This window comes from Panthera uncia, assembly GCF_023721935.1.
Source record: "Panthera uncia isolate 11264 chromosome C1 unlocalized genomic scaffold, Puncia_PCG_1.0 HiC_scaffold_4, whole genome shotgun sequence".
NCBI lineage: Eukaryota > Metazoa > Chordata > Mammalia > Carnivora > Felidae > Panthera > Panthera uncia.
In genome coordinates this window covers 67500187-67522872 of record NW_026057585.1, presented here as the reverse complement: position 1 = coordinate 67522872, position 22686 = coordinate 67500187, and the positions used below count along the sequence as shown (strand labels likewise).

At 54.6% G+C, this 22686-nt stretch overlaps 1 protein-coding gene and 1 long non-coding RNA gene across 2 annotated transcripts in view; one reads left to right on the top strand and one right to left on the bottom strand.

The window, feature by feature from the left end:
• The window catches only part of TRABD2B (TraB domain containing 2B), a 214080-nt gene that overhangs the window by 14987 nt on the left and 176407 nt on the right, over positions 1-22686 (bottom strand). Inside the window, exons 3-4 of the mRNA XM_049617216.1 lie at positions 20956-21102; positions 14151-14325 (exon numbers count right to left, since the gene is read on the bottom strand). Coding sequence (XP_049473173.1) covers positions 14151-14325; positions 20956-21102 — 322 coding nt within the window. The remainder of the gene's footprint in view (positions 1-14150; positions 14326-20955; positions 21103-22686) is intronic.
• On the top strand, positions 4468-7940 carry LOC125912632 (uncharacterized). Its single transcript, XR_007454792.1, has 2 exons — positions 4468-5094; positions 7524-7940. It is a non-coding gene; the product is annotated as an uncharacterized LOC125912632 (long non-coding RNA).

The following is a 22686-nucleotide window of genomic DNA, read 5'->3' as shown; positions in this document are numbered from 1 at the left end:
TGTGACAGGTGGTGACAGGTGGGGAGCCAGAAGGTCAGCATGTTGACAGCCCCAGGGAGGTCTGAGGAGAACAGACAGTGGACAAGCTGCGCGGGAACGGAGAGGCTCCAGCATGGAGGAAGCGAGGCTGGGACCGCCAAGCGGGTGGACAGAGGGCAGAGCCTGCAGCGCTCTGCCGGATGGCCCTGCACACCTCTGGGCCGCCTCCATGTCCCTCACTGGCCCGCCATGGTGCCTGGAATCCACCTTGGGATCACCGCAAAAGACTACCGGTCTGGGAGTGACAGACCCGGGTTCCAGTCCAGGACCCATCATGCTCACTCTGAGACCTCAGGCAAATCCATTACGCTCAAATGCTCCCAATGTCTCTGTGTACACGGGAGGGATCCGCCGGCACCCCTGCTCTCAGACTCTATGGAGAAGGCTTTTGTTTGACTTCGGAGACCCCTCCCTTCTTCCCTTTCTCCCTCCTGTTCTTTACCTGCTCAGTTCATTAATCTGACAAACACTGAGCGAGTGCACATCTAGTGCTAGCCAGTGGTGAACAGACGGGGACCTGTTCCAGCCACTCCGTCTCGAGAATCAAGGTCTTTTGATCTGGGTTAAGTACTAGGCAGAGGGAAGCACAACCTCAAGTCAGGGAAGACTTCCTGGAGGAGGTACTGCTAGCGGAAGGGTGGGATAAGAATTAGCCAGGCGAGGGGCACCTGGGTGGCTCAATCGGTTGACTTTGGCTCAGGTCATGATCTCACAGTCCGTGAGTTCGAGCCCCGTGTCGGGCTCTGTGCTGAGAGCTCGGAGCCTGGAGCTGCTTCAGATTCTGTCACTCCCTCTGTCTCTGCCCTGCCCCACTCACACTCTGTCTTTCTCTCTCTCTCAAAAATAAGTAAACATTAAAAAAAAGATAATTAGCCAGGTGAGGATGAGAATCGGGCACAGGCTGGGGGGCTGTTACAGCCAGGGGGAACAGCATGTGTGAGGCTAGGGGATAAGTGAGGCTCATTTGGGAAGCTGGCTATAGAAGTCACACAGACAACACAGGCATGAATAGCCCCTCCCAGGGTTCCAGCCTTGACCCAGTCCTGTCGAGGACAGAGACCCAAGCTCCTGTCATGTTTGTGAATCTCCTGAGCAAGTGGGCTTCCCTGCCCCCAGCTTCAGTCTTCCTGTGTGTCAAATCGGCATTCATCCGTTTGGTGGGGCTGTAAGGTCCTAATGAGGCAGGAGGAGCGAATGCCCTTTGGAAAAGCCCAGCGTGCACTCCAGAGTGACGAGCTAAGCCAGTCCCCGGTGGGGCCACAGAGTCATCCTCACCCGTGACTGCCCCCAGAGTGTGACGCAGCTGGAAGGGGGCCTGGGCACGATGGCCTTTGGCACACGGGTGGCAGGAACTCCCTGCCAGCGGTTCTTGGAACTCACTGCTGGCAGCAGAGGCGATTCCTTCCCCACTTCCACGGAGACCCTTTAAAGGCCAGGGCCTCCAGGCCCAGCAGCATTCCGCCGGAGGATTTCAGGAGCCACCAGGGGAAGCACGACGGCAGCACGGGAGCAGCACTGAGTATTTACTGAGGCCGTGTGGCCACTCTGAAAGGAACGTTCCTGGAGTGGGCGGAGGGGGTGCTTGAAGGCCCAAGCCTTACAGAACTGTGGCTGGATCCCCAGCACGGCCTGACAGCGTTTCAGTGTCCAGTCAGCGCCCTGTCCGTCCCCTCAACCTCAGCGGTGCTAGCCCTTACTGTGAGCAGAAGACTTCAGACACTTTGAGAAGTTGGAAGCAATCAGCCATGAGGTTTTTCAAATTCCATCTTTCCTTCTCCAAGTCACGCCCACCTTCACTTCCGTCCCTGCAGGGCAAGGAGACGGTGTCCGTCCCCCTCCTGGACGTGGCTCCCTGCACAGCGCCAGGACGCACCCTCCCCAAGCAGCCTGCGCCCCAGGACTGCGGGCACAAGCCATTGGTTCCCAAGCCCGGGTCCCACCATGGTCCCCACCCCACCCTCTCTGGGCCTAGTTTCACAGGACCCCACGATGACACTGCACTATCCTGCTTCTCTCCATAGCCCTACCACTGCCCTGTGCCCACCTTCTCGGTGGGTTCCTCTTTCTCCTGCCCAGTAAGTGTGGGGGCCCCATCGCCTTCTTTTCACGCACAATCTGTGGACAAATCACGCACCCATATGGTTGCAATTACCATACAACACAGACCACTCTGGAACTACTGCCCTAGCCCAGGCCCGTCTGACGGGCAGCCTGCACGTCTCCACCTGACATCCGCCAGAGCCTACAAAATCCAACTCACCCTCCCCTCCTGGGATGCGTCTCAGCTGAGCTCTGTTATCCAAGTTGGATGGGCTGTGTCCCGACTCTTCGTCTCCCTCCTCATCCAATCACTGGAGTGCCCCTGATCTTTCCTCCTAACCATGCTTGACCAGCCCAGGTCACCAGCAGCTTCTGCCCGGAACCACTGCAGACACAGTCTTCCTTGTTACCTCACTGCAGCTGGAATGATCTTCCCATACCCCAGAGCTGCCCCTGTCAGAATGTGTTCCCAGCAAGCCACTTGGGAGACTGTGAGTTTTTTGAGGGCAGGAGCCATGCCTGATTCATCCTCGACCCCAGCGCTAAGCCCAAGTCTGGCACACAGTGGCGGCTTGGCGAATGTTTGCTGAATGAATGAATGACAAAACCTGTTACTCCACATCCTTGCCGTGATCTCATTCTATCCCCAGAAGACTTGAGCTCACAGATCCCCTCCCCTTGTCGCCACCGCCCGGCCTCTTGGTGATGCTCCTGCAGATTCCGCCAATCCCAGGAGCTTGGGCCTTGCACCAGCCTGAGTCAGGGCCCAGTGCCTGCTGTCCCCAGACGCTGGCAGACGGGGCTTAGGCTTGCCTCCAAGGTCACAAATCCTGAAAAAGTCACCACACCCATCCTGGAACCTGCAGGGAAGGTGTGGAAAGTTTCCAAAGGGGCCCCAAAGCACTGGGGCTTAGCCTGTGTGGCTTGCCCAGGCTCCTGGGGTCTCCTGGCCACTGCTCAGCAGCGACTTCCAGCACTGACAGCTGTTCTCTGGCCAGCTCTCTGCAGGAAGGCACGTTCCATTTCATCTGCAGAGGCTACATGGGTGAGGAGAGGAGGAAAGAGAGGGAGGACAGTGAGGGGGTAGGGCACACAGAGCCACAAAGACAGAGAGTAAGGGAGAAGAGGCTACAGAGGCCGAGAAAGAAGAGAGACACCCTCAGGGAGAGACAGAGAGAGGAAAAGAGCACCAGGACACAAGGAAACAGAGGACAGACAGATGAGAGTGGGGAGAGAGGGGCTGGGAGATAGGCTGTAAGAGACACAGAGACATCAGGAGGGAGAGAAAAAAGGAGAGACACTGAGACAGAAAGCAAGAGATAGAAGAAAACAAAAACAAGGGCAGAGATACAAAGAGACAGAGATAGAGGAGAGAAAGAAAGAGGAAAGAAGAGAAAAAGAACCCAGAAATGAAAACAAGGGGCATGCATGGTAGAGGAGAGACTGATCTGAGGATATCATGGAAGACTTCCTGGAGGAGGAATTCATGTAGCCAGGACTCCCAGGATGAGTGGGATCGAGGAGACATACATGGAGTGGGGAGGGGGCAGGCCAGGGCTAGAGGAGGTGGGGCTGGTGTGGTGATTATCTCTCTAAGCCCACAAGCGAGGGTGCCACTTGAGGGACATTCATAAGCAAACGGGGAAGGTGTCCTGCTCTTCATGGGCACAGCCCCATGATGTTTTAGTGCAGAGAAAAGGCTCCCCTTCTTCCAGGTGTAAGCAGGCCTGTGCCAGGGCACAAGGCTCAGCAAACAGAGCACAGGCTGGATCTAGCCTTTACCCATTGCTGGCCATAGCCTGACAGCCCCCATTTACCAAGAACCAAGAGCCAAGAACCCTGATCTGGGGGTAGGACAGAACCTGGCTCAACAGCCCAACTGGCTATGTGACCTCAGGTAGTGTCCTTCCCCTCTCTGTGCCTCAGTTGCCCTACATGGTCCCCTGGGTCTTTCCACCTCTACGATTCCATCATTTGATAACCTAAACACAAAGTCCTACTGAGTGAGTCTCCTGGGTACACGGTGGTTCTCCCGTGTCATCTCACTTCATCCTTTTGGGAACCTGTCGAGGTACCCCCACAGTTTCCAGACAAGGACAGGAGAGCTCAGAGAGAGGAAAGGACTCGCCCCAGGTCACACAGCTGGTAAAAGGCCAAGCTCACTTCCATCCGGAGATGTCATAGCTCACGGCACGCTCTCATACGTTCGCTCCGAAGCATTAGTATCTGCAAGGGATCCTGAGGTCACATTAGGAGGCAGGGAGCTGTCAACCACGTGTGGCCTCTGCAGGGTTCACCAGATCGGAGGGAAAGGCATGTGAGCACTTAGCAAGAAGAATACACCAATTAACAAGGTGATTTCGAGACAATGTTGGGGGGCCGGGCAGAGGGGAGAACCAGATGTTCCCCCAAAGGTTCCGAAGTAACATGGGCTCCCCTCCACCAGTACACGTTTTCTCTCCAGTGAGCTCGCTGGGTTTCCAGCATTTTCCTCCTGGAGGAGGGATCCCAAGCTCATATTTATGTTCTGTCTGAAATTAATGCAAGGGAAACTTTCAAATGCTAATCTATCTTCCAGGATTAGCCGGCCGGATGTCAAGTGACAGAGGTGTTTGTTTTCCTGAGGAAGTGTGACAGGAGGGCTGCATGGAGGGACTTTGGGATGCATGGACACTGGGGGTACCACAGGGCTTCTGATCTCCCAAGGAAGGTCTGCCTGGGAAACTGGCAGAGCTGGGTCCTTTTTCTCCTGTTTCACCAGCCAGCCCAGGGCAGGGTGGGGGCATTTTCTGTTCAGTAAGGGCCAGGATGACGCCTCCCCTGCACCCAGTCTTGTGCCAGGAATTGAGACACATGGTCCCCACCCCGGAGGAGGTCACAGTGCAGGGAGGGGAGGGAGAACAGGCAGGCAAACCCTTACAGGGCAGTGAGAGCCCAGCAGCGAGGGAGGGCCACCAGGGGCTATGGGGCTGAAAAGGAAGGGCTTTCACGACAGAGGACATAGCACATGCACAGGTACAAAGGGAAAAAGGGTGTGGGTGTGCAGGCCACCACCAGTGATTCCGGGTGTTGGAATATAAAGTGAAAGGGGAGGTGGGCGATGGTGAGGGTCGGAGCAGCAGGACAAGACTAAGGGGGCGGGTTTCAGCTGGGCCCGAAGAACACTCTCCCAGGCAACTGTCCAGTTCTGTAAGGGAGCGAGTGTTCCATCCCTGGAGGTGTGTAAGCAGAGAGGCAATGAGTGCTTGTCAGGCTTGCACAGAGGGGATTCAGACACCCTCCAGGGAGCTGAGAGTGTCTGGGTGGAACCCGATTCTGCCCCCTTTGCCATCTGCTCCTCTCTGGAGGTTGCCAGAACCCAGGATGTTAGCAACAAAGAGCCCTGAGCCTTCAGCTGGTCAGCTCAGCTCTGCTGTTAAATAATGGGAGGATAGATACAAATACCAAGAAAAGCACCCCCGCCTGCCATTTCTCTAAAAATCAGACTGAATTAGACTCTTTGATTCATAGTCTCACCCGACCTTACTAGGATCCTTCTGAGGCCACCAGAACCTGCCCAGTGTCATACAGACAGAAAGCGGCGGAACCGGGGTTTGCCTAAGCCTGTCCATGGCTTGGAGCGTGTCTGTTTAAAGGGCGCTTCATGGAGGCAGCTGATGAGGCCGGGGCTCCCTGGGCATGGGCAGGCTCCCTCTGGGGTTGGAGCTGCTTCTGGTCCTCCGACACCTGTCTGACAGTTGCCCAGTTTGGGGGTCCCCTTCAGGACGTCCCCCAGTTGTGTACTTCCTCTTAGAAGCATGCACTCCCACCCGCCACCAGGCCCATGCCTGCAAGCCAATCCTCTTGGTTCTTTTAAAAGCTCCAGGGTTTGAGCCTTTTCATTCTCTTTGGACCAGATCCTCTTTCAATTAATATTGTTTAGAGGTGAGGAAGCCTGGTGCCTGTACCCCACTCCATCAGTGAGGGCATAAATCCTGGGGGTTTAGGTCAATCTGCACCTTGAGGGGCCTGGAGCCAGCAGCTCCTCCTCTGCAAGCCCTTGCTGGGACCTCTTGGCATGTCCCAGGCCTTGGGAACCCTGAGATGGGTCAGACATGGAGGCCTTTCCTCCTGGGGTCTGACACGGCCTTAGCCCCAAGCAGTGGCTGTGCAGTGGTTCAAGGTCACCAAGAGGCGCTGGGGGAGAGCCCCAGAGACAGAGACTGCAATGGGTTCTGTGACTGCAGGGGTGGTGCCCGGCCCAGGGCTCGCTATGGCCAAGGTAACTCTACAACATCCAGAGGCTCCTTTCCTGGAGTTACAGCACCCGGGACCCCAGGAGAACTTCCCGTTGGCCAAGCTGCTCCTGAGCCTCACTGTTGCTTGGAGCTGAAGCCGGCTCTGGAGGTCTCTGTGCGGTGTCCAATGTGGGTCCTCAGAGGCTCAGAGGCTACTTCTGCCTCCCCCTGCCACCCCCCCATCCCCATGATGGCCCTGCTGTCTCCTGCGGGGAGTCCTGTCCCTGGGGGACTGTGGGCCCCGAGGGGCCAGGACTCAAGTCATAATAACAAGAGGTCACATTATCCAGTGACGGTGCTGCCCCAGGTACTGGCCAGTACAAGTGCAAGCGCACCGACTCTCAGGCTCAATTTAGAGAGGAGAAATCTGACATCAGAGAAGTGAAGTACCTGGTCTGCCCAGGAGACTTCCTCTACAGAGAAGCACTAGCTTTCTAATTTAGGCAGACTGGCTCTGAAGCCCACGCTCTTTATCTAGGCCATTTCACCTCCTGCCTTCCCCACACGGCCCGGCAAGAGTGCCGAGCCCGTGGCTGATGTTCCGTAGACCCTGGCTCACCGACAGGTCCAGCCTGGGACACAGGTCCTCCAGTCTCCTCTCTCCCCCATTCCAGAGGGCAGGGTTGGCTCCAGTTAGGGACAGGCTAGCAGATGGGATGTTCCTCTGGCTGGCTGGCTGCACTGGGCTGAAACATGAAGGGTGACTCTGGCCAAGGATCACAGCCCTGAGGAGGCGTGCCAGCTGCCAGATGTGCACATGGTGGGGAGGAGGGCCCTTTGAAGCACCGTTGGAAATTCTGAAACACTTCCGGATGCTGTGGCCTCGTGTTCCAGTGAGGGGAATGTGGCAGGCCGTGGGCGTGCCCCTGGGAGAGGAGAAAGTGGCTGGGCGTGTGCTGCCTGTTCATTGCATCCTGTGTTTTTAAGGTTTAAAAGGCCCTACACGGGACATGGCTGCTCTCCTATGCTCCGCCACGAGCTCCAAAGAGCTTCTGTTCATGAGGCTATGGTGTGGAGGACCCAGGTGGGAGGGAGGTGGGTGTGGGTATTGTCCTGACGACTATGGGGATGATGAGGAGCTGGAAGGCAGCTGGACCTGCAGCGGGAAAGTTTTAACTGGTTCCTACCTCCTCCAGGAAGCCTTCTCTGACTTACCTTCCCTTCTAGACTGGGAGATGACAGAGTGCTCAGCACAAGCAGACCTGTGATAAGGAAATCATGCAGGGCTGTGAGAGCCCAGCTCCGAGGTCGTGGAAAGCCCAGGCAGAAGAGGAAAAGGGCACTCTCAGCAGAGCAGAGGGCCCAAGCAGCAGCTGGAGTTTTCATTTTGAGGGGAGGAGACTGGCCATCAGTAAGAATGACCTATCAACGTGACCAACATTTCACTCAGCTTCTGTTTCTCTCACTTCCCGTCTGCACCTCGACTTACCCATCTGCCGAACGGAATAATAAATACCACCCTGTCTCCCGCCAAGAGGAATTGAGGACATAGAGGTCATATGAACGTCCTTCAGGCAGGATCGTACCACCCTGCAGACAGCTAATGCTGCTGTTAGTAATAAAAAAGATGTTACTGGTGTTTGATGCATTGGGATCCCATTCCTTCTCTCAGGCCCGGGGCTTCACCACCAGTCGGCTTCTGTGTCCCGGCCCCCCGGCGTGTTTCTGAGTATGGGCCTGAGGGCTGGGGTGAGAAAGGCTGAGCGGCCTGGAGGCCGGATGAGCTGGGTGTGCGGGCACTGGGGCAGCAGCTACCACGTCTGTCTTTGCTGCTCACACAGCCCGCCCAAGAACTCTTCCAATCTCGCTTTGTGCCTGGACCTCTGCTTCCCGTGGGTGTAGGCGGCAGCCGCCCTACAGGGAGGGATCTCCAGGTGCTGGAAGGCTCTTTGCTCCAAAACCCTCCCAAGGGATCCAAGAGTGACTGAAGCAAATCAAAGCAAAATGTGGGGTTCTTAGAGCCACCAACCTTCCAACAACAGGATCAAAGGGCTTGGAATGTCAGAAGGTAGAACCATACTCAGATCAGAGCACTTTAGGATTCTGGAATGTATGGGTTACCACCGGCTCTAGGGTTTTCAGTGAATGGGCCCTAGTGGTTATCCAGTCCACCTTTGAGTCTGGCTTGTACTCCAACCCAGCTCTGCCAGCTCCTACATTACTTATTCTATCCCAGATTCCAGGATAGCCAATAAGTAAACATCTCAAGAAGGCCCAGATTCCTGGAGCTAGGGACAAAATGGTCATTTTCTTTTGGTGCCTGGGACTGAGACCTCCCTATCCCTCTGAGGCCTGGGGGACTAATGGAATGACTAAACATAATGAACTTGATTCTGGCTGATTTAGTCTACTATGTCTTTGCAGAACATCCCCTAGCTGGTGGTGATTCTGAGGAGGTAAGGACCCTGCCCTGGAGTGGTTCACATACCCTGGGATGCCCATGAAGCAGTGGGTACTAGGATAAAGTCAGGAGAAGGCCTGGGGGACGGCACTGACATTTACACTTCAGCGTTGCTGTAGAAAACCTTGCAACCCATGACTAGAGACCACTGTGGGTTCGTGGGTTCGTGGGCCCTCAAATGCCAGCCAGCAGTCTGTGTTCCAGGCAGTCAGAACAGATGTAAGGCAGGCATGTGCCCGACTCCTGGTCAGGCACACATCACTAATCAATCGCGACCTCTTCTCTGCTGAGCCCCGATTCGGTTTTATCACCCCTTATACCATCACACTCCGGGCAGCCACGACCAATCAATCAATGCCAGCTGTCCCAGGAGATAAAAGCTATTTGACTCCCCGTCCATGCCAGTTCTTATGGCCAGTCTTGCTTGCGTTCATGCCAAACGTTCTTTCTGGAAACCAAGAACCCTCCACTTTCCTCTTCTTTCTCTGCAGATGCCTGCACCTGCTACCTTACAGAGCGGAGCTCTGATGAGAAAGCCATCAGGTTACTTTTCCACTAGCAAATGACTTGTCTGCCAGCTTCCTCCCTCCTTCCAGTACAGGTAAGGAAGTGCTCTTCTCTACCCAGGCCAGACCCTCTACTTGAGTTCTGTCCCCACCCTTCCTGCCTTCTTGCAAGACGGGGCTAGTAATATTCCCCACTGAGCAGCCTCACCCCTCCTGTGTCTTTCTTTCCATCATGTTTCAGGCATGCTCAATTCTTTCCCACGGTAAGAACAGCTGGGTGGGTAGGGCCAACAATACAGCTACAAATTTTTATTTTGCCAAGTAAGGGCTCTGAAAAGTCCCTTTGCCTTACATCACTATCATTTTTTTTTTTTAAAGCGAAGATGTTTAACTTCAAACATGGTAGAAAGGAGATAATTTCAGAGTATTAGATAAGCCTGTAAACTGAATAAATTTAGTTAATAAAAACTCACCACCTAGTACCTATTTTATAAGTTGTTTATAGAGCAGAAGAAATCCAAGAATCTGCACAAGATCTTTGGGGACGCTTCAGCTTGTCCTTGAGGCTGGTAGTCAGGAATAGGACCTTCCCTCCCCCTGGACACTCCTCTCCATGGCAGTGGCTTGGGCCATTCCAGAATGTCTGGGTTTGCACACTGGCCACAACCACACCTCCTGGAGGACAGGGCTTCTGTCTGATGTCACCCCCAGATGTCCCCCAGGCCTGGTCAGAATTGTCACACATGTTCACACCCCACCTCCCCCTGAGCCCACCGAGTAACCTCCAGAAGAGGTCAGATCGTGGCTCGCTACAGAAACAACACTAAGGAGAGTACTCTTCTGTGGGATGTGCCACCTAAAACAATACCCTTCCCACAAACCCATCAACATTTCAGGAATTCTAGAGCAAGGGCACCATGTATGGAGGAAACGGCTAGGACTAGAGACCCTAGAAACCAGGATTCCAGTTGGACATCTGCCTGCATGGCCTTGAGGAAGCCACTCTTCCTCTCTGGGATTTAGTTTTCATCTGCAAAATGAGTATAATAAAACCCATCTCGTGGTGTTATTGTGAAGGTCAAAGGTAACGTAGGCTAAGAGCCTGGAGTGGTGGTTGGCACATAGGAGGAGTTTTTATTATAAGGATCTCTCCACTATGGCAGAGAATTTTAATCCTGTGATCTAAAATGAACATATTTAGCACAACCTGATGAAGCAGGTGTATTATGCCCATTTTGCAAATGAGAGACTGAGGCCCTTGGAGGTGAAATGGCTTTCCCAGCATCTCTCAGCTGATGGTGGTAGAGCCACACTCTATACACAAGCATCCTGACACCAAAGCTCTTACTCTTTGTACTGAATCTCTCTGTAGAACAGAACAGAGGAGGGGTAGCCAGACTGCTATCAGCACTGGAAATCCCCGTCTGCACCTGTGGGCTTTCGGGAAGGGAATCTGGAGCAGAGGTGGGCTGAGGAAGGGTCTGGATGGGCACGGGGGTGGGGGTGGGGGGTGGGGCAGGCAGGTGGAGGCTCTCTTGTGTGCCTTAGCTTACTCCTCTGGACCCACGGGGCCTGAGGCTAGCCTAGAATGGCAGACCCCAGCAGGGGCCTGGCTCAGACACCAGGCAAGCCCCAGCCGGGGCAGGGGGGGTAGAGCGAGGCAGAGGTGTTTATCATTATGTTTCTGTTTTCTAAGGTATTTCCTAGAGACACCCATTGAGCCTGGAACTGAGAGACCTTTGCATGAGCAGACACATCTGGGGGACGGCTGGGAATATTTCCAGTGGCATAGGTCCTCCCTCCCTCCCATGGCCTTGGGGACCCTGGGTCTTCTTTGAGGACCAGACAGAGGATGGTCTGGTGAAGAGTCAGTGCCCGATGGTCTAGGAAGGGCTGAGATGCGACTGCAGAGGCCCACAGACAGAGGTGCATAGAGGGGAGTGGAGGTGTCTGCAGGTTGCACACTGCCCAGGAGTGCTAGTCTTGGTGCTACACACAACTCTTCAGCTGCCACAGGACGTGGGACTTGGGAGTCACGTGGCCATAAGAATGCAGAGGGAGGCATGGACTTTTCTCGCTCTGGGTTGTGCATGGACATATTCCATGACAATACAGTGGTCGTCACAGGTCTATACAGCTGGCTCCCTGACTGCACATGAGAACAGAGTTCCTGGATCATAGCTCCTGGGCCTGGGGTCCAGCCCTGCCTCTCTCCCTGACTTGCCATGAACTTGACCCGTATCTTGACCTATAGGGACCTCAGTCTATCCAGAGCTCAGATGAGGTGGACAGGCTTGAGCCTGGAGGCTGCATCCAGCTTTGAAATTCTCAGGTCGAGGGTGGATGTGCAGTGCGGGGGAGAACATTTGTTTTAGGAGTGGCCGAGCCTCCAGTGCAGCTGCCAGCAAGGTCCACACATGGCTCTGGGCTTGTTGTTATTGGATAGCAGGTCCCCGAGAGCTGAGGTGGGGCTCACGTTGCCCTGACATTCCTGCTGCCCTGTCCACCAGGCCCAGAGGAGACCAGGAAGGGAGGATCTGGCCAACATTCCCACACTTGTTCGTTCCTTCCCTCATTCTTTCTTCCATACACTCATGACACCTATTACATGTTACTACAAACACAGGATGATTATGTGGTGTGTGCCCTCCCGGAGCTCAAGGCAGGGTGCGTGGGACACAAGAGCCAGCAGCAGCCACCGGCTATGCTGTGGGGAGCAGCCTGGAGGCGGCAAAGGCCGAGCTGGAGTGAGGAGACTAGAGCTGATGGAGGCTTGGACTGGGACAGTGGTGATGGGGACGGATGGAGCAGACAGGAGTCGTTTCGGTGGTCTGTCAACAGGACTGACCGGGGAACCAGCTGGATCTCAGACATGGGCAAGAAGCTAGAGGAGGGCATGGTGCCTGCATGCTGGCCGAATGCCTGAGTGGACATTTGTGTCTCCAAGGACTTGGGTTTTAGGAGAAGGCGGCCAGGATCCAGGGCCACCCACGCTGCTGTGATTTTCACCTCCAGGCTTTCTGTCTCCTCACCCACAGGAAAGAGCTAGCCTCAGACCCTGGGTGGCTCTGGTCTGGGGCCCTGGACAGGTGGGGCAGGGAAGCCCTACCACTCAGGTGGGCCATGTGGAATGCTGGATCTTTTAGTGGACTCCCTCAAGGATCAGGCTTGGTTCCTCCTAGGTCTGGAGAGATGCCTGGAGGCTGGCTTGGTTCGGAATGGTTCCCCTTTTGTAGTCACTGGGGGATCATTCTGGAGCAGGAGCACTGCCCAGATGCTCATGGGGAGAGGGCTAGGGTGGCAGCTGGATGGTGAGTGAGAGGGTGTGTTTGGGAGCACTCCCTCCCCTGCACCTGTCCCCAAAGCTGTCCTGACTCATGCCAGGTCCCCAGTAGGTATCTTGCACCTGGAGGCTAGCCTTGCCCTCTCCACGTAGTCAGTCAAGGTCCTACTCCTGCCTTCTTCTCCAGACTCTCCTACAGGAATCCCTCTCTTCTCTGAAAACTGTTTGAACAGCTCCTGGAATCATCAATGGCCCAAGTGCTTTCTGATGACTTCTGTTCAGATGAGGAAACCGAGGCTGTCAGAGGGGAAGGGATCTGCCACAGGCCACACCGGGCCATGGCCGCCCCAACACGAGCCGGGACTCTTTCTGTCTAGCTGCAGGTGTGGCCTCACAGGGGCTGACCCACGAGCCTCTTCCATGCTGGAGGCCACACAGGAGGGAAGACGGGCACAGTCAGAGGACCCTGGCTCTCCCCTTGAAGGGTATGGGGTTGCATGGCGGGGTGCAGGGAGGCGGGCGTCACACAGGGGTACGTGGACTGCCTGCCCCGATCTGCGCTGGCCTGAGCAGGCAGGCAGTGCACGGCCAAGGGGCTGGGGAAGGGATGGCGGAGAGGCAGTGGTAGTGAGTTCTCACCCCCAGGCATGGCGCCTCTGGCTTATTCTCACAAAGCAGGAGGTGGACTGCACCCACATGAGCAAAAAATACATTTCTGTTGCTGTGGCTCTTGGGCAAAAGCTGACTAATAAAGGAGGCAAATGCAATCCCCTGGTCCCATCGTAGACATCGCTGTTAGCATGGGAGACGGCCATAGGGAAAGAAAGAAGGAGTCAGGGAGAGGAGGGAGGAACAGAAAGGAGGGACAGTGAGGGAGATGCCAAGCAAGCCCTGAGACTGGGCATCTAGACCTCCCTCTACACAAAGAGGCTAGAGCCCTCAGGAGAAGCATCAAGTTCATGGCCCACAGTGGGACGACAAGCCTTGTATTAAGTCCCACGAAGCTGCTGAGGATGGGGAAGGTCGCTGCCATTCTGAGTTCCCACCGTTAGGTTATTTAAATGTTACCGCTAATCTTTGTAAGTCTTCCATAAGGTAGACATTTCAATTCATCAAATAGTCATTGCTGTCCTGCCCATTCACAGACCAGGGGCCTGAGACCTTGCTGGTGGTGTGCCAAGGTCACGCGCCTGGAGGGGGCTGGGCTGGGCTGTGGAGCTGGGACATGGGGTGCCGGAGCCCGCCTTCTCCCCAACCAGGCCCCACGGTGCTCACGGGCTTGTCCCTGGGTTCGTGGGAGAGGCGCGGCTCAAGAGACTGGGTGGGCAGGGGAGCTGGCTTCGGTTCTGGGCTCTCAACACAGCCTCCTGGGGCAAGAATGAGCGACAGAAGTTGTCCTGGCCTTGGCAAGGTCACTCCGGCCAACCGGGCCTGTTACAGAGGAGCCCTTGGCTAGAAACAGGAGAACGGTGCTGTGTGGCCTCTCCTGCTCCATTCTGGGCCTCTACTTTTTCCTTCCTGAAGTAGAGGTCAGGGGAGGGGCTCACAAATCTCTAAGCCCTTAAAGAGTCTGCAAATAATCCCTTCCCCACTCCGGCCCAAACCTGCTCCGAAGGCAAAGAAGCAGATCTTGTCTTCGTTCTCCCGCAGAAGTGCCATGACCCTCTTCCCCATCCGCTCATTCCTCTTGTAGATGAGCTCGTGGCGGAAATAGCTGTCAATCTCCTGTGCGGTCACCTGCTCGTGCGGTGGGAGGGTAGTGTTGATAAAGCTGGGCAACTGTAAAGGCAAGACAGGGGCTGCCTTCAGTGCTCTCCGGGGCAAGGTGGGCTTTGAGTAAGCACACACAGCCCAGCCAAGCGGGCAACTTACCTTTATTAAGTGGCCCCTACGGGGGGCTATCCATTTTGCGTGTGCTTTTAATCAATCCAAAAATGCTTTGAGAGGAGTTGTTATTCCAGTTTTACAAGTGAAAAAAACAAGAGTGGAACGTTCCAGAGACAAGTGCAAAGTCACACAGCTAGCAAAGTAACAGCCCAAGGAGGAGAGCCCTGGGCTGCGGCCTCCCACGAATCGCGCCTGTGTCTTTCCCTGGTTGACCCTCAGCTTCCAGATGCGGAAGGCCTGGGGGGTGGGGCAGCTCTCAGCTCCTTCAGTGTCCTGCCTCCCGCACCCAGCCCGGTGTGCAAGGAACTCAAGTCAGCAAACGGGGCTGGAGGGTCAGCTCAGCTGCCTGCTGCAGCAGAAAGGCCACAGGGCACGGGATCTGGCTGATCTGGATTCAGGCCTGGTTCTGACACTGTGTGACTTTGGCCAAGTTACTTAACTTTTCTGAGCTCTAGTTTCCTCATGTGTAAGATGGGGATTCTCTGTGATGGTGGGTGCTGTATGGACTGTGTTCAGCCCAGCCCACCCTCCAGAGATGACAGGAGAGGTCATAGCCTCTGGTTTTCCCCATGCCTGAGCCCCGGTTTGCCACTACTATCTCCCCACCCCCAGCTCCACTATTTCCCAGGGCATAACCAAATCCCTCCATCCGTTCTTGAAAACTTCAACTCCAGGACCGTGGCTTCCTCCCATAATGAGGGTTTATTCAACAGCCTGGCTTGGAACTTTCCACACTTCTCAGCTCTGAGTGCACTATCCGTACCCTGTTATGTGGCCGGGGGTAAGCTTCACTGACATGTTATTAAATGAGGCAGAGAGCTCTCTGAGTCCAGGGACAGACCCTTTGTCATTCCTGGGCCCCCATGTCTGACCCAAAGTAGGTGCCCAGTAAGGTTTCTGGAACCTTGAACATAAAGTTGTTCTGTCCTTCCTCACTGCATTGTCTCCTCCTGGGTTCTTCCATTCCCAACATCTTGTCTTTCCAACCTGGTTGTTGGGTCCAAGTGTTCCAGGACTGTGTTCCAGGACTCCCGTGGTGGGTGGGGCCTGAGAAGAAGCCAGGGGCCACTGAGGAAACTGAGGCAGTGAGTCAGAATGTACTCTCTATTTCCCCATAATCCCTCATTGTCATTCCACCTTCCAAGCTCTGTGCTCAGACTTCCATCTGGAGTCCCCTCTTCTATTTCTCTCTCTTCATCAACTCTGGCTAAAGCACAGGACATGAGGCCTAGCTGACTGATGGGCGAGCTAGATGGAGAGTCTGGCATGCGGAGACTAAGTTCCTGCAGGGTTTAGCCCCCAAGGGTCATGCGGCCCAGCTACGTGGCTTTTAGAGCCACTGACAAGTTGTCAACACTCTTTCTGAAGAAAATGGAGACGTCAGCAGAGGCTGAACCTTCAGGGATTTGGACAGGGCTAGGACATCTGTCTCTGATATCTGCTGGGATGTCTGTTTCTGATAGCTACTGGCCAAGGACCAGGGTGCTCCCCAGAGTGGAAAGGGAGGGACTTCTCCGCCATTAAGGCCTGATTCGCTGTTCTGGGATGACAAGGCACCAATATGACTAATGTAACCTAAACTTGTTCAGTACACAACCTGCACAACTGTATGCAGCAGTCCTTCCAGGGCCCAATCAGAGTTGGTGCCTGGGGACTGTTTGGCAAATGGATAAATGAAAGCATGGAGCTCTCACCTCCTCCACCAATGATGGAAGGGATGATCAGAAGTCCTGAGAAAGCAGGCCACATTTGGACTTGATGCAGCTAGGAAAGGCTTCTGAGTTGGGGAGGAGCTGTGGCTCAGAAGGGTTATTTCTGGAAACATGGCCCTTTTGGTTCCTCAGGTGTGGGAAAGAATGTGGGAGGATGTTATACCAAGAAATAAACATTTGTTCAATTAGTGAACGAATGCATGGTGGTGGTGATGAATGTGGGTCCTGAAGCCAGAGAGCCAGGATAACTTGGGTTGGAATCCTTCTTTTGCCACTTACCAGTTGGGCCGCTTCTCTACAACTAGCAAGTTACTCGTGCTGAGACTCGGTGTCCAAACTGGTAACATGGGAGTAATATATGCTGTGGTAGGAATTAAGTAAGAGCAGCTTTAGAAAGTGCTTGTTAGCACAGTGCATAGCACAGAGAGAGTCCTGACTAAATGTCAGCTTTGTGGAAGTAGCCTGGGGACGGATCTGGCTTCATCACCTCGCCCCTGTGACGGCAGAGGCTGCAGGGAAGGGGTAGAGATGGAGATGACAAAGAGAAGCCTTCAGAATCATCAGAGAGCCATGAAGGCAGCATTCTCCTTCCCTTCCCCTCTCCCAAGGGTCTCCTCTGCTTCCTGACCATGAATGTGCATTTGTGGAAAGATGAATCTCCATTCATTCCTTAGGGAGCCAAAACAATTTAACAAGGACAAGAACCAGAAAGTGCAATGTCAAAGCCACAAAGGAGCTGGGCTAACCACCAGGGTTTCCTGGGCTGTCCGGCAGCTGGCTGACATTTTCTGCATGTTTCGTGTTGATGGGCCCTGGCTCCATGCCAAGGATGGGACTTGGGTTTGGGCCCAGGCTGAGAGGGAAACAAATTAATGATGTCATTAGTTTTGTCAGGAGCCTTAAATCTCCCATGATAAGTTTAAGTGCAGGATGCACCATAGAAGTTTAAAGAGGACATGTTAGGTCCCCAGGGCCTTAGAGCCACGGGTCCGAGGTGGGATGGTGAGATAGGCCAGGCAGAGCTGTGGTGGGGCTGTAGGGAGTGCCTTCAGCGTAGGCTCCCCTGGCCTACAACCGGGACAGCGTCAGGTCTGGTGGTCAAGTGCCCAGCTCTACTGATGTCACTGACCTCAATGGCCTCATTCTGTCTCTTTATTTTTTTATTTTTTTATTTTTTTTAATTTTTTTTTTCAACGTTTTTTATTTATTTTTGGGACAGAGAGAGACAGAGCATGAACGGGGGAGGGGCAGAGAGAGAGGGAGACACAGAATCGGAAACAGGCTCCAGGCTCCGAGCCATCAGTCCAGAGCCTGACGCGGGGCTCGAACTCACGGACCGTGAGATCGTGACCTGGCTGAAGTCGGACGCTTAACCGACTGCGCCACCCAGGCGCCCCTCATTCTGTCTCTTTAGTCCATCTATCCAACAGATACCTTCCAAGAACTTCCATGGGCCTAGGATGCTGCCCTGGATGAGGCTTCCCTGGATGAGGCTCACGGCCCAGTGAGGGAGTCAGGGCATGCTGTGACAGGGATGTGGGAGTCTGGAGTAGACACCTAGCAGATAACCATGAGTCCTTGTTTGTCTAGGGTGGTCTAGGTTCACGGCTAGGATTGACTTCTCCATGCCTGCTCATGACTCAGCCTCTTAATTATATTTGACCTTTCACTCTCTAAACTGTTTGGGTCTGGATGATAAATATATGGCTGCCTCACACCTAACACAGGCTGAGGGCTCAGACAAGGCTTCCCGGGGAAGGGGCCTTGGGGTCACCCTGCTGATTGCAGGGCATTGATGGTGTCAGTGACCTGGGAGCTTCGGGAGGCTGAGCCATGAGCCACTTCTGAAGGTGGGACGGTGGGGTGGGGAGGCAAGGTAGACCAAGACTGAGGGGCACCCAGCCCCTGTCTCCCATCCTGGGCCCTGCACCTGTCCTGCCCCAGCCTCTAGAGGCCCCTTCATCATCCTCTGCACTGAGGCCAGAGGCATCTTTTGGACCACATCACTCTCCGGCTCGAGCTCCAGGGCTTCTGCCCCTCAGCAGGCATTTTCACCCCCACCCCCATGATCTGCCCCCCGCTCCGCAGATCTCTCCACAGGACCCCCCCCCAACATTCCCACACCCCCACCCAGGCAGCCTGCTCTGCCTGCCAGCCCCTCCCATCATCCCCTCCTGGTCGACTCCATTCTCAAGCCCAGCCCCACTACCACTTCCTCCCTGACTATAGGCAGTGACTGTCCCCCTTCAGCCCGCGTGTCCTCAGCCTCCCACTGCCTTCCTGGCCTCTAGCTACAGATGTAGCCCCATGTCACCTAGACCCTTTCTCCACCAGAACAGGAGCACTGAATGTAGCCTTGCTACCCTGACTCTAGGCTTTTCTGCATCTGGGGACGGGGCTGTCTAGTCCCTCCCTGCCTTTGTACCCAGAGGGTACAGGGAATGCAGCCTGGGGTGCTATTCTAACTTGGGTGGGCCAATCCAACCGCACCCTCTGTCCTACTTCAAGTACGGGCACCACCCAGAGACCCCAGTGCAGTTCACCTGCCAGAGACAAATCAGCGGTTCTGGACACAAGCTCAAAGAAAACCTGAGCTTACTATGCCTTGAAGTCACCCCGTTCCTCCCTCTCTGGGCTTAGCATCAGCCACAGGCATAACAGGGCCCTGTCCTGCCCAGCCCAGCCCAGCTACTTCATGGCCAGGCTGTCCTGAGTGCTGGCCAGGTCCCCTCGGCCACAGTGCTCACCAGCCTCTCTCTCTCCCAGCAAATGACACAGGGCAGGACTCCGGCTCAGAGCTCTCAGACACCCAGACTCAGAATCGGAGCTCTCAGAGTCCTGAGCCTCCTCCGCAAGGTCTCCAGATCCTTCCTTTCACTGTCTACACTGCACAGAGCACAACACAAACCCACCTCCGCTCCCTTGACGGCCGTTCCCTGATACTCACTCTGAGCGGTGCCCTGTGCTGGGCACTGGGAGGGAGAGAGAGGAGCGGCACACTCTTGCCTCAGGGAGCTCCGGGTCTAGAGGGTGGCCTGCACACACAGAACCTCTCGGCCTGGTCCCTGGCTGCACCTCTGGACCAACCCACGCCCCTAATTCTGCTCTCTCTAGCCTCTGCTGGAACATTCCTCTTCCTCCTGTCCGTGGCCAAGTCAGGCTCTTCTCTGACCTCTCACCTTGCAGGCATCCTTCCTTCTTGCCCCAAGTCCATTTAACCTTCTGCTCCTGCCAAAGGCCCCGGTTGCACCCTCTACTCTCCCTTGGAGCAAGGATCACACTTAGATGCCATTGCTTGTGGAATGTCCCCATGTCTCCTAGGAGACTGGCAGCCCCACAAGGGCAGCTGTCTCTGCAACCACCCTCCTGCCCCATATCTCTTTTCATCGCACTGTTCCTGGTATTTACAATTTCATTCATTCCTTCAGCAACTATTTACTGAGTCCTGCTCTGTGCCAGGAGTTGCTTTAGCTGATCAGAATATACTGATGAACAAAACAGGTGCAAATGCTTATCCTCAGAGAGCACATGCTCTGGGGGGGAAGGACAAAAAACACAATCACTTATCAGTGAATCAAAAGACGTAAGTATGTGAGAAGATGACAAAGACCATGGCGGGGTGGGGGGAAGAGGAGCATAACAAAGGGGTTGAGAGAGTTGGGGGGGTCAGGCTGCAATTCTAGTTCAGGGAGTTGGGGCCCATCTCACTGAGACGGTGATGTTTGAGTTAAGATGGGGGTGAGCTGTGGTGATGGCCAGGGAAGGGCATTCCTGGAGGAGGGAACAGCCAGTGCAAAGGTGAAACATGCCAAGTGTGCTTGTGGAACAGCTTGCAGGCCCATGTGGCTCCAGCGGTGGGTGTGAGCAGAGGGCAGAGGACATGGGGTCGGGGGTGGGGGAAGACCCCGGGGCCACAGAGGCCATTATAGACACTGAGAAAAATGGGGAGCCGCTGCACTGTCCTGAGCAGGGAAGTGGCCTCTTCTTGAATGAATGGTTAACCAAGCACCGTGACAGAAAGCACACTGGGCCTAGAGGGGCCTAGGGGAATATCTAATTCCATCTAGGCAGTCAGGGAGGGCTTCTCAGAGGAGGTAACAATTGACTGTGGCCAAGCAGGAGGAAAGGAAGAGGGAGGAGCCTGAATAAGGGCACAGGGGCATACACGGGTCAACGGCATGTAGTACAGGTCAGCAGAACAAAGTCTATGTGGTGGGGCACCTGGCTGTGACAAGGTCAGCAGAGGGCAGGACCCAGAAGGCCTCGAGTGCTAGATGAAGTATCTTGGAATTTCTACTGAGGGCAATGGGGACACACCTGGAGGAGTCCTGCTCAGCTCCCCAGGGTGCCTCTCACTTTCTGCCCAGCTTGTGGTAGTCTTTCCTCCAGGACTTGACTCAAGACAGAATGCCCCCAGCTGGACTCCAGTGCAAGGTCTCACCATGAGCTGTTCTCCCCCCTGGGCTCTGACTTCCCCAGATTGTGAGCTGAACTTCTCAGAGCCTCCCCATTCTTAGAGGTTAAGCTTCTCCCACACACACCAGACTCGAGTGCTGCTCTTGATTACTTGGGAACGCAACAATGAAGTGGTGTGGGTTTGGGCAAATCTCTTTGCTTCCTTGAGCCTCAGTTTTCCCATCTGTAAAATGGAATACCAATAGGTCCTGGTTCCCATGGCAGAAAGAAGATTGCCTGCACCTGGCACATAGTAGGTGTCTAATAAGTGCTAGGTAGGTTCATAGGTTCATATGGGCCTGGCTGTCGGAACTGGGGACCTGAAAGCTATCCACGGAGAGGAGGGGTGCCTCACCTGGGATGTGTCGTGGTTGAAGATGACAGCATTGAGATCCCCACAGTTGTAGTGCTTGATGAGGTCCTCCGTGGTGTAGGGTGCCTGCAGGCTCCCTGCTCGCACGCTCTCGTGCTGCAGCAGGGTCTGGTTCAGGGCAAACAGCACCTGTGCAGGGGAAACAGAGACGAATAAGGGCTGTGCTCAGGACCCCTGGCTGAGGGTCTTGACACCTCCAGGCCTGGCCCTCCTCACTCTGGACTTTGGGGCAACAGGCCCTGAGACGGAGAAGGCGTGTGGGGCCTGACACCGGCTGGTGCAGCCTGAATGCTTCCTCTGGCCTCCCACCGTGTTCAGCCTGTTGTCGTCTCCAGTCCTTGGCCCACATGGGTCCCCACTCCTGCTCTGGCTATCAACATCTTATCTAATAACGTGGCAAAATGAGACCCTAGTTGTGTCTGGGTTTTGGAATGATGGGTGAATTTTTCTTTTGACTCCTTTCTTTTCCTGTGCTTAGGAAAGTTCTAGAATGAGCACAGACTAAGTTGGTAATCAAGAGCACTGTAAACGAAGCAAGACAAACAAACAAAATAAACCAAAAACCTACTTAGATGTCAAGGCCCAACCCAAATGCCCCTTCCTCCAGAAGTCACCCTCACTCCAGGCAAAGGCCTTAGGAGCTGGGCCTCTCTGAATCAGGACCCTGCTGGCACTCAGCATGTATCCTGAAGCTCCTCTGTGCTCTCGGCCACCATTCCAGGCCCTGGGAATACAGCTGCGCTCTAGCCAGACCTGCCTGGCATCAGGATCACGTGGGGTGCTATGCGAACGTATCAGATACCCCAGTCCTCATGCCCAGAATTAGAATCTCTGAGGTGAAGCCCAGGATGTATATTTTTAACAGGCTCCATGGGGGTGACATTAGTGTTCTGATTGCTTCTGGCATGGGGACCATGGCTCTAATGGAATACGGCCTGCCCAAGGTAAGAGGGCCCTGAGAAATCTTCTGAAATGTCCCATTTTAGAGGCGCCTGGGTGGCTCAGTCGGTTAAGCGTCTGACTCTTGGTTTCGATTCAGGTCATGATCTCATGGTTTATGGTTTGAGCCCTGCATCGAGCTCTGCAATGACAGTGTAGAGCCTGCTTGGGATTCTCTCTCTCCCTCTCTCTCTGCCCCTCCCCTGCTCACTCTGTCTCTCTCAAAATAAATAAATACACTTAAAATTTTTTTAAAAAATAAAATGTCCCATTTTTAGATGGGGGGAACTGAGGCCCCTGAGGGGAAAGGACTGGAGGTAGCTTCATGTGATGGCATATCCCAGACCCCTTTAGCACCGACATAGGGAAAAGCTGTTGTAATTCCTGGGCAGAAGGTCAGGAGACAGTGTCAGGCCACCTGTCCTTGCTGTTGCCCGGCCCCAGCCTGCCCACCAGTCCTCATTGCTCATTCTGTTTGCACATTATCTGTTTGCCATCTTGGACCACAGTCTCTGGCCTCTCACCACCCCGAGCATCTCTCACTGGGCCCACTGCAACCCATCCCCTCCCTGCAGCCCCCCATCACTCCCCCATCCCATAGTCTTCTGCCACAGTCACCTTTCTTTTAAGTATAAATTTTGGTTAGTTAACCCACAGTGCAATATTGGTTTCAGAAGTAGAATTCAGTGATTGATCACTTATATACAATACCCAGTGCTCATCACAAATACCCTCCTTAATACCCATCACCCATCTGGCCCATCTGCCACTCAC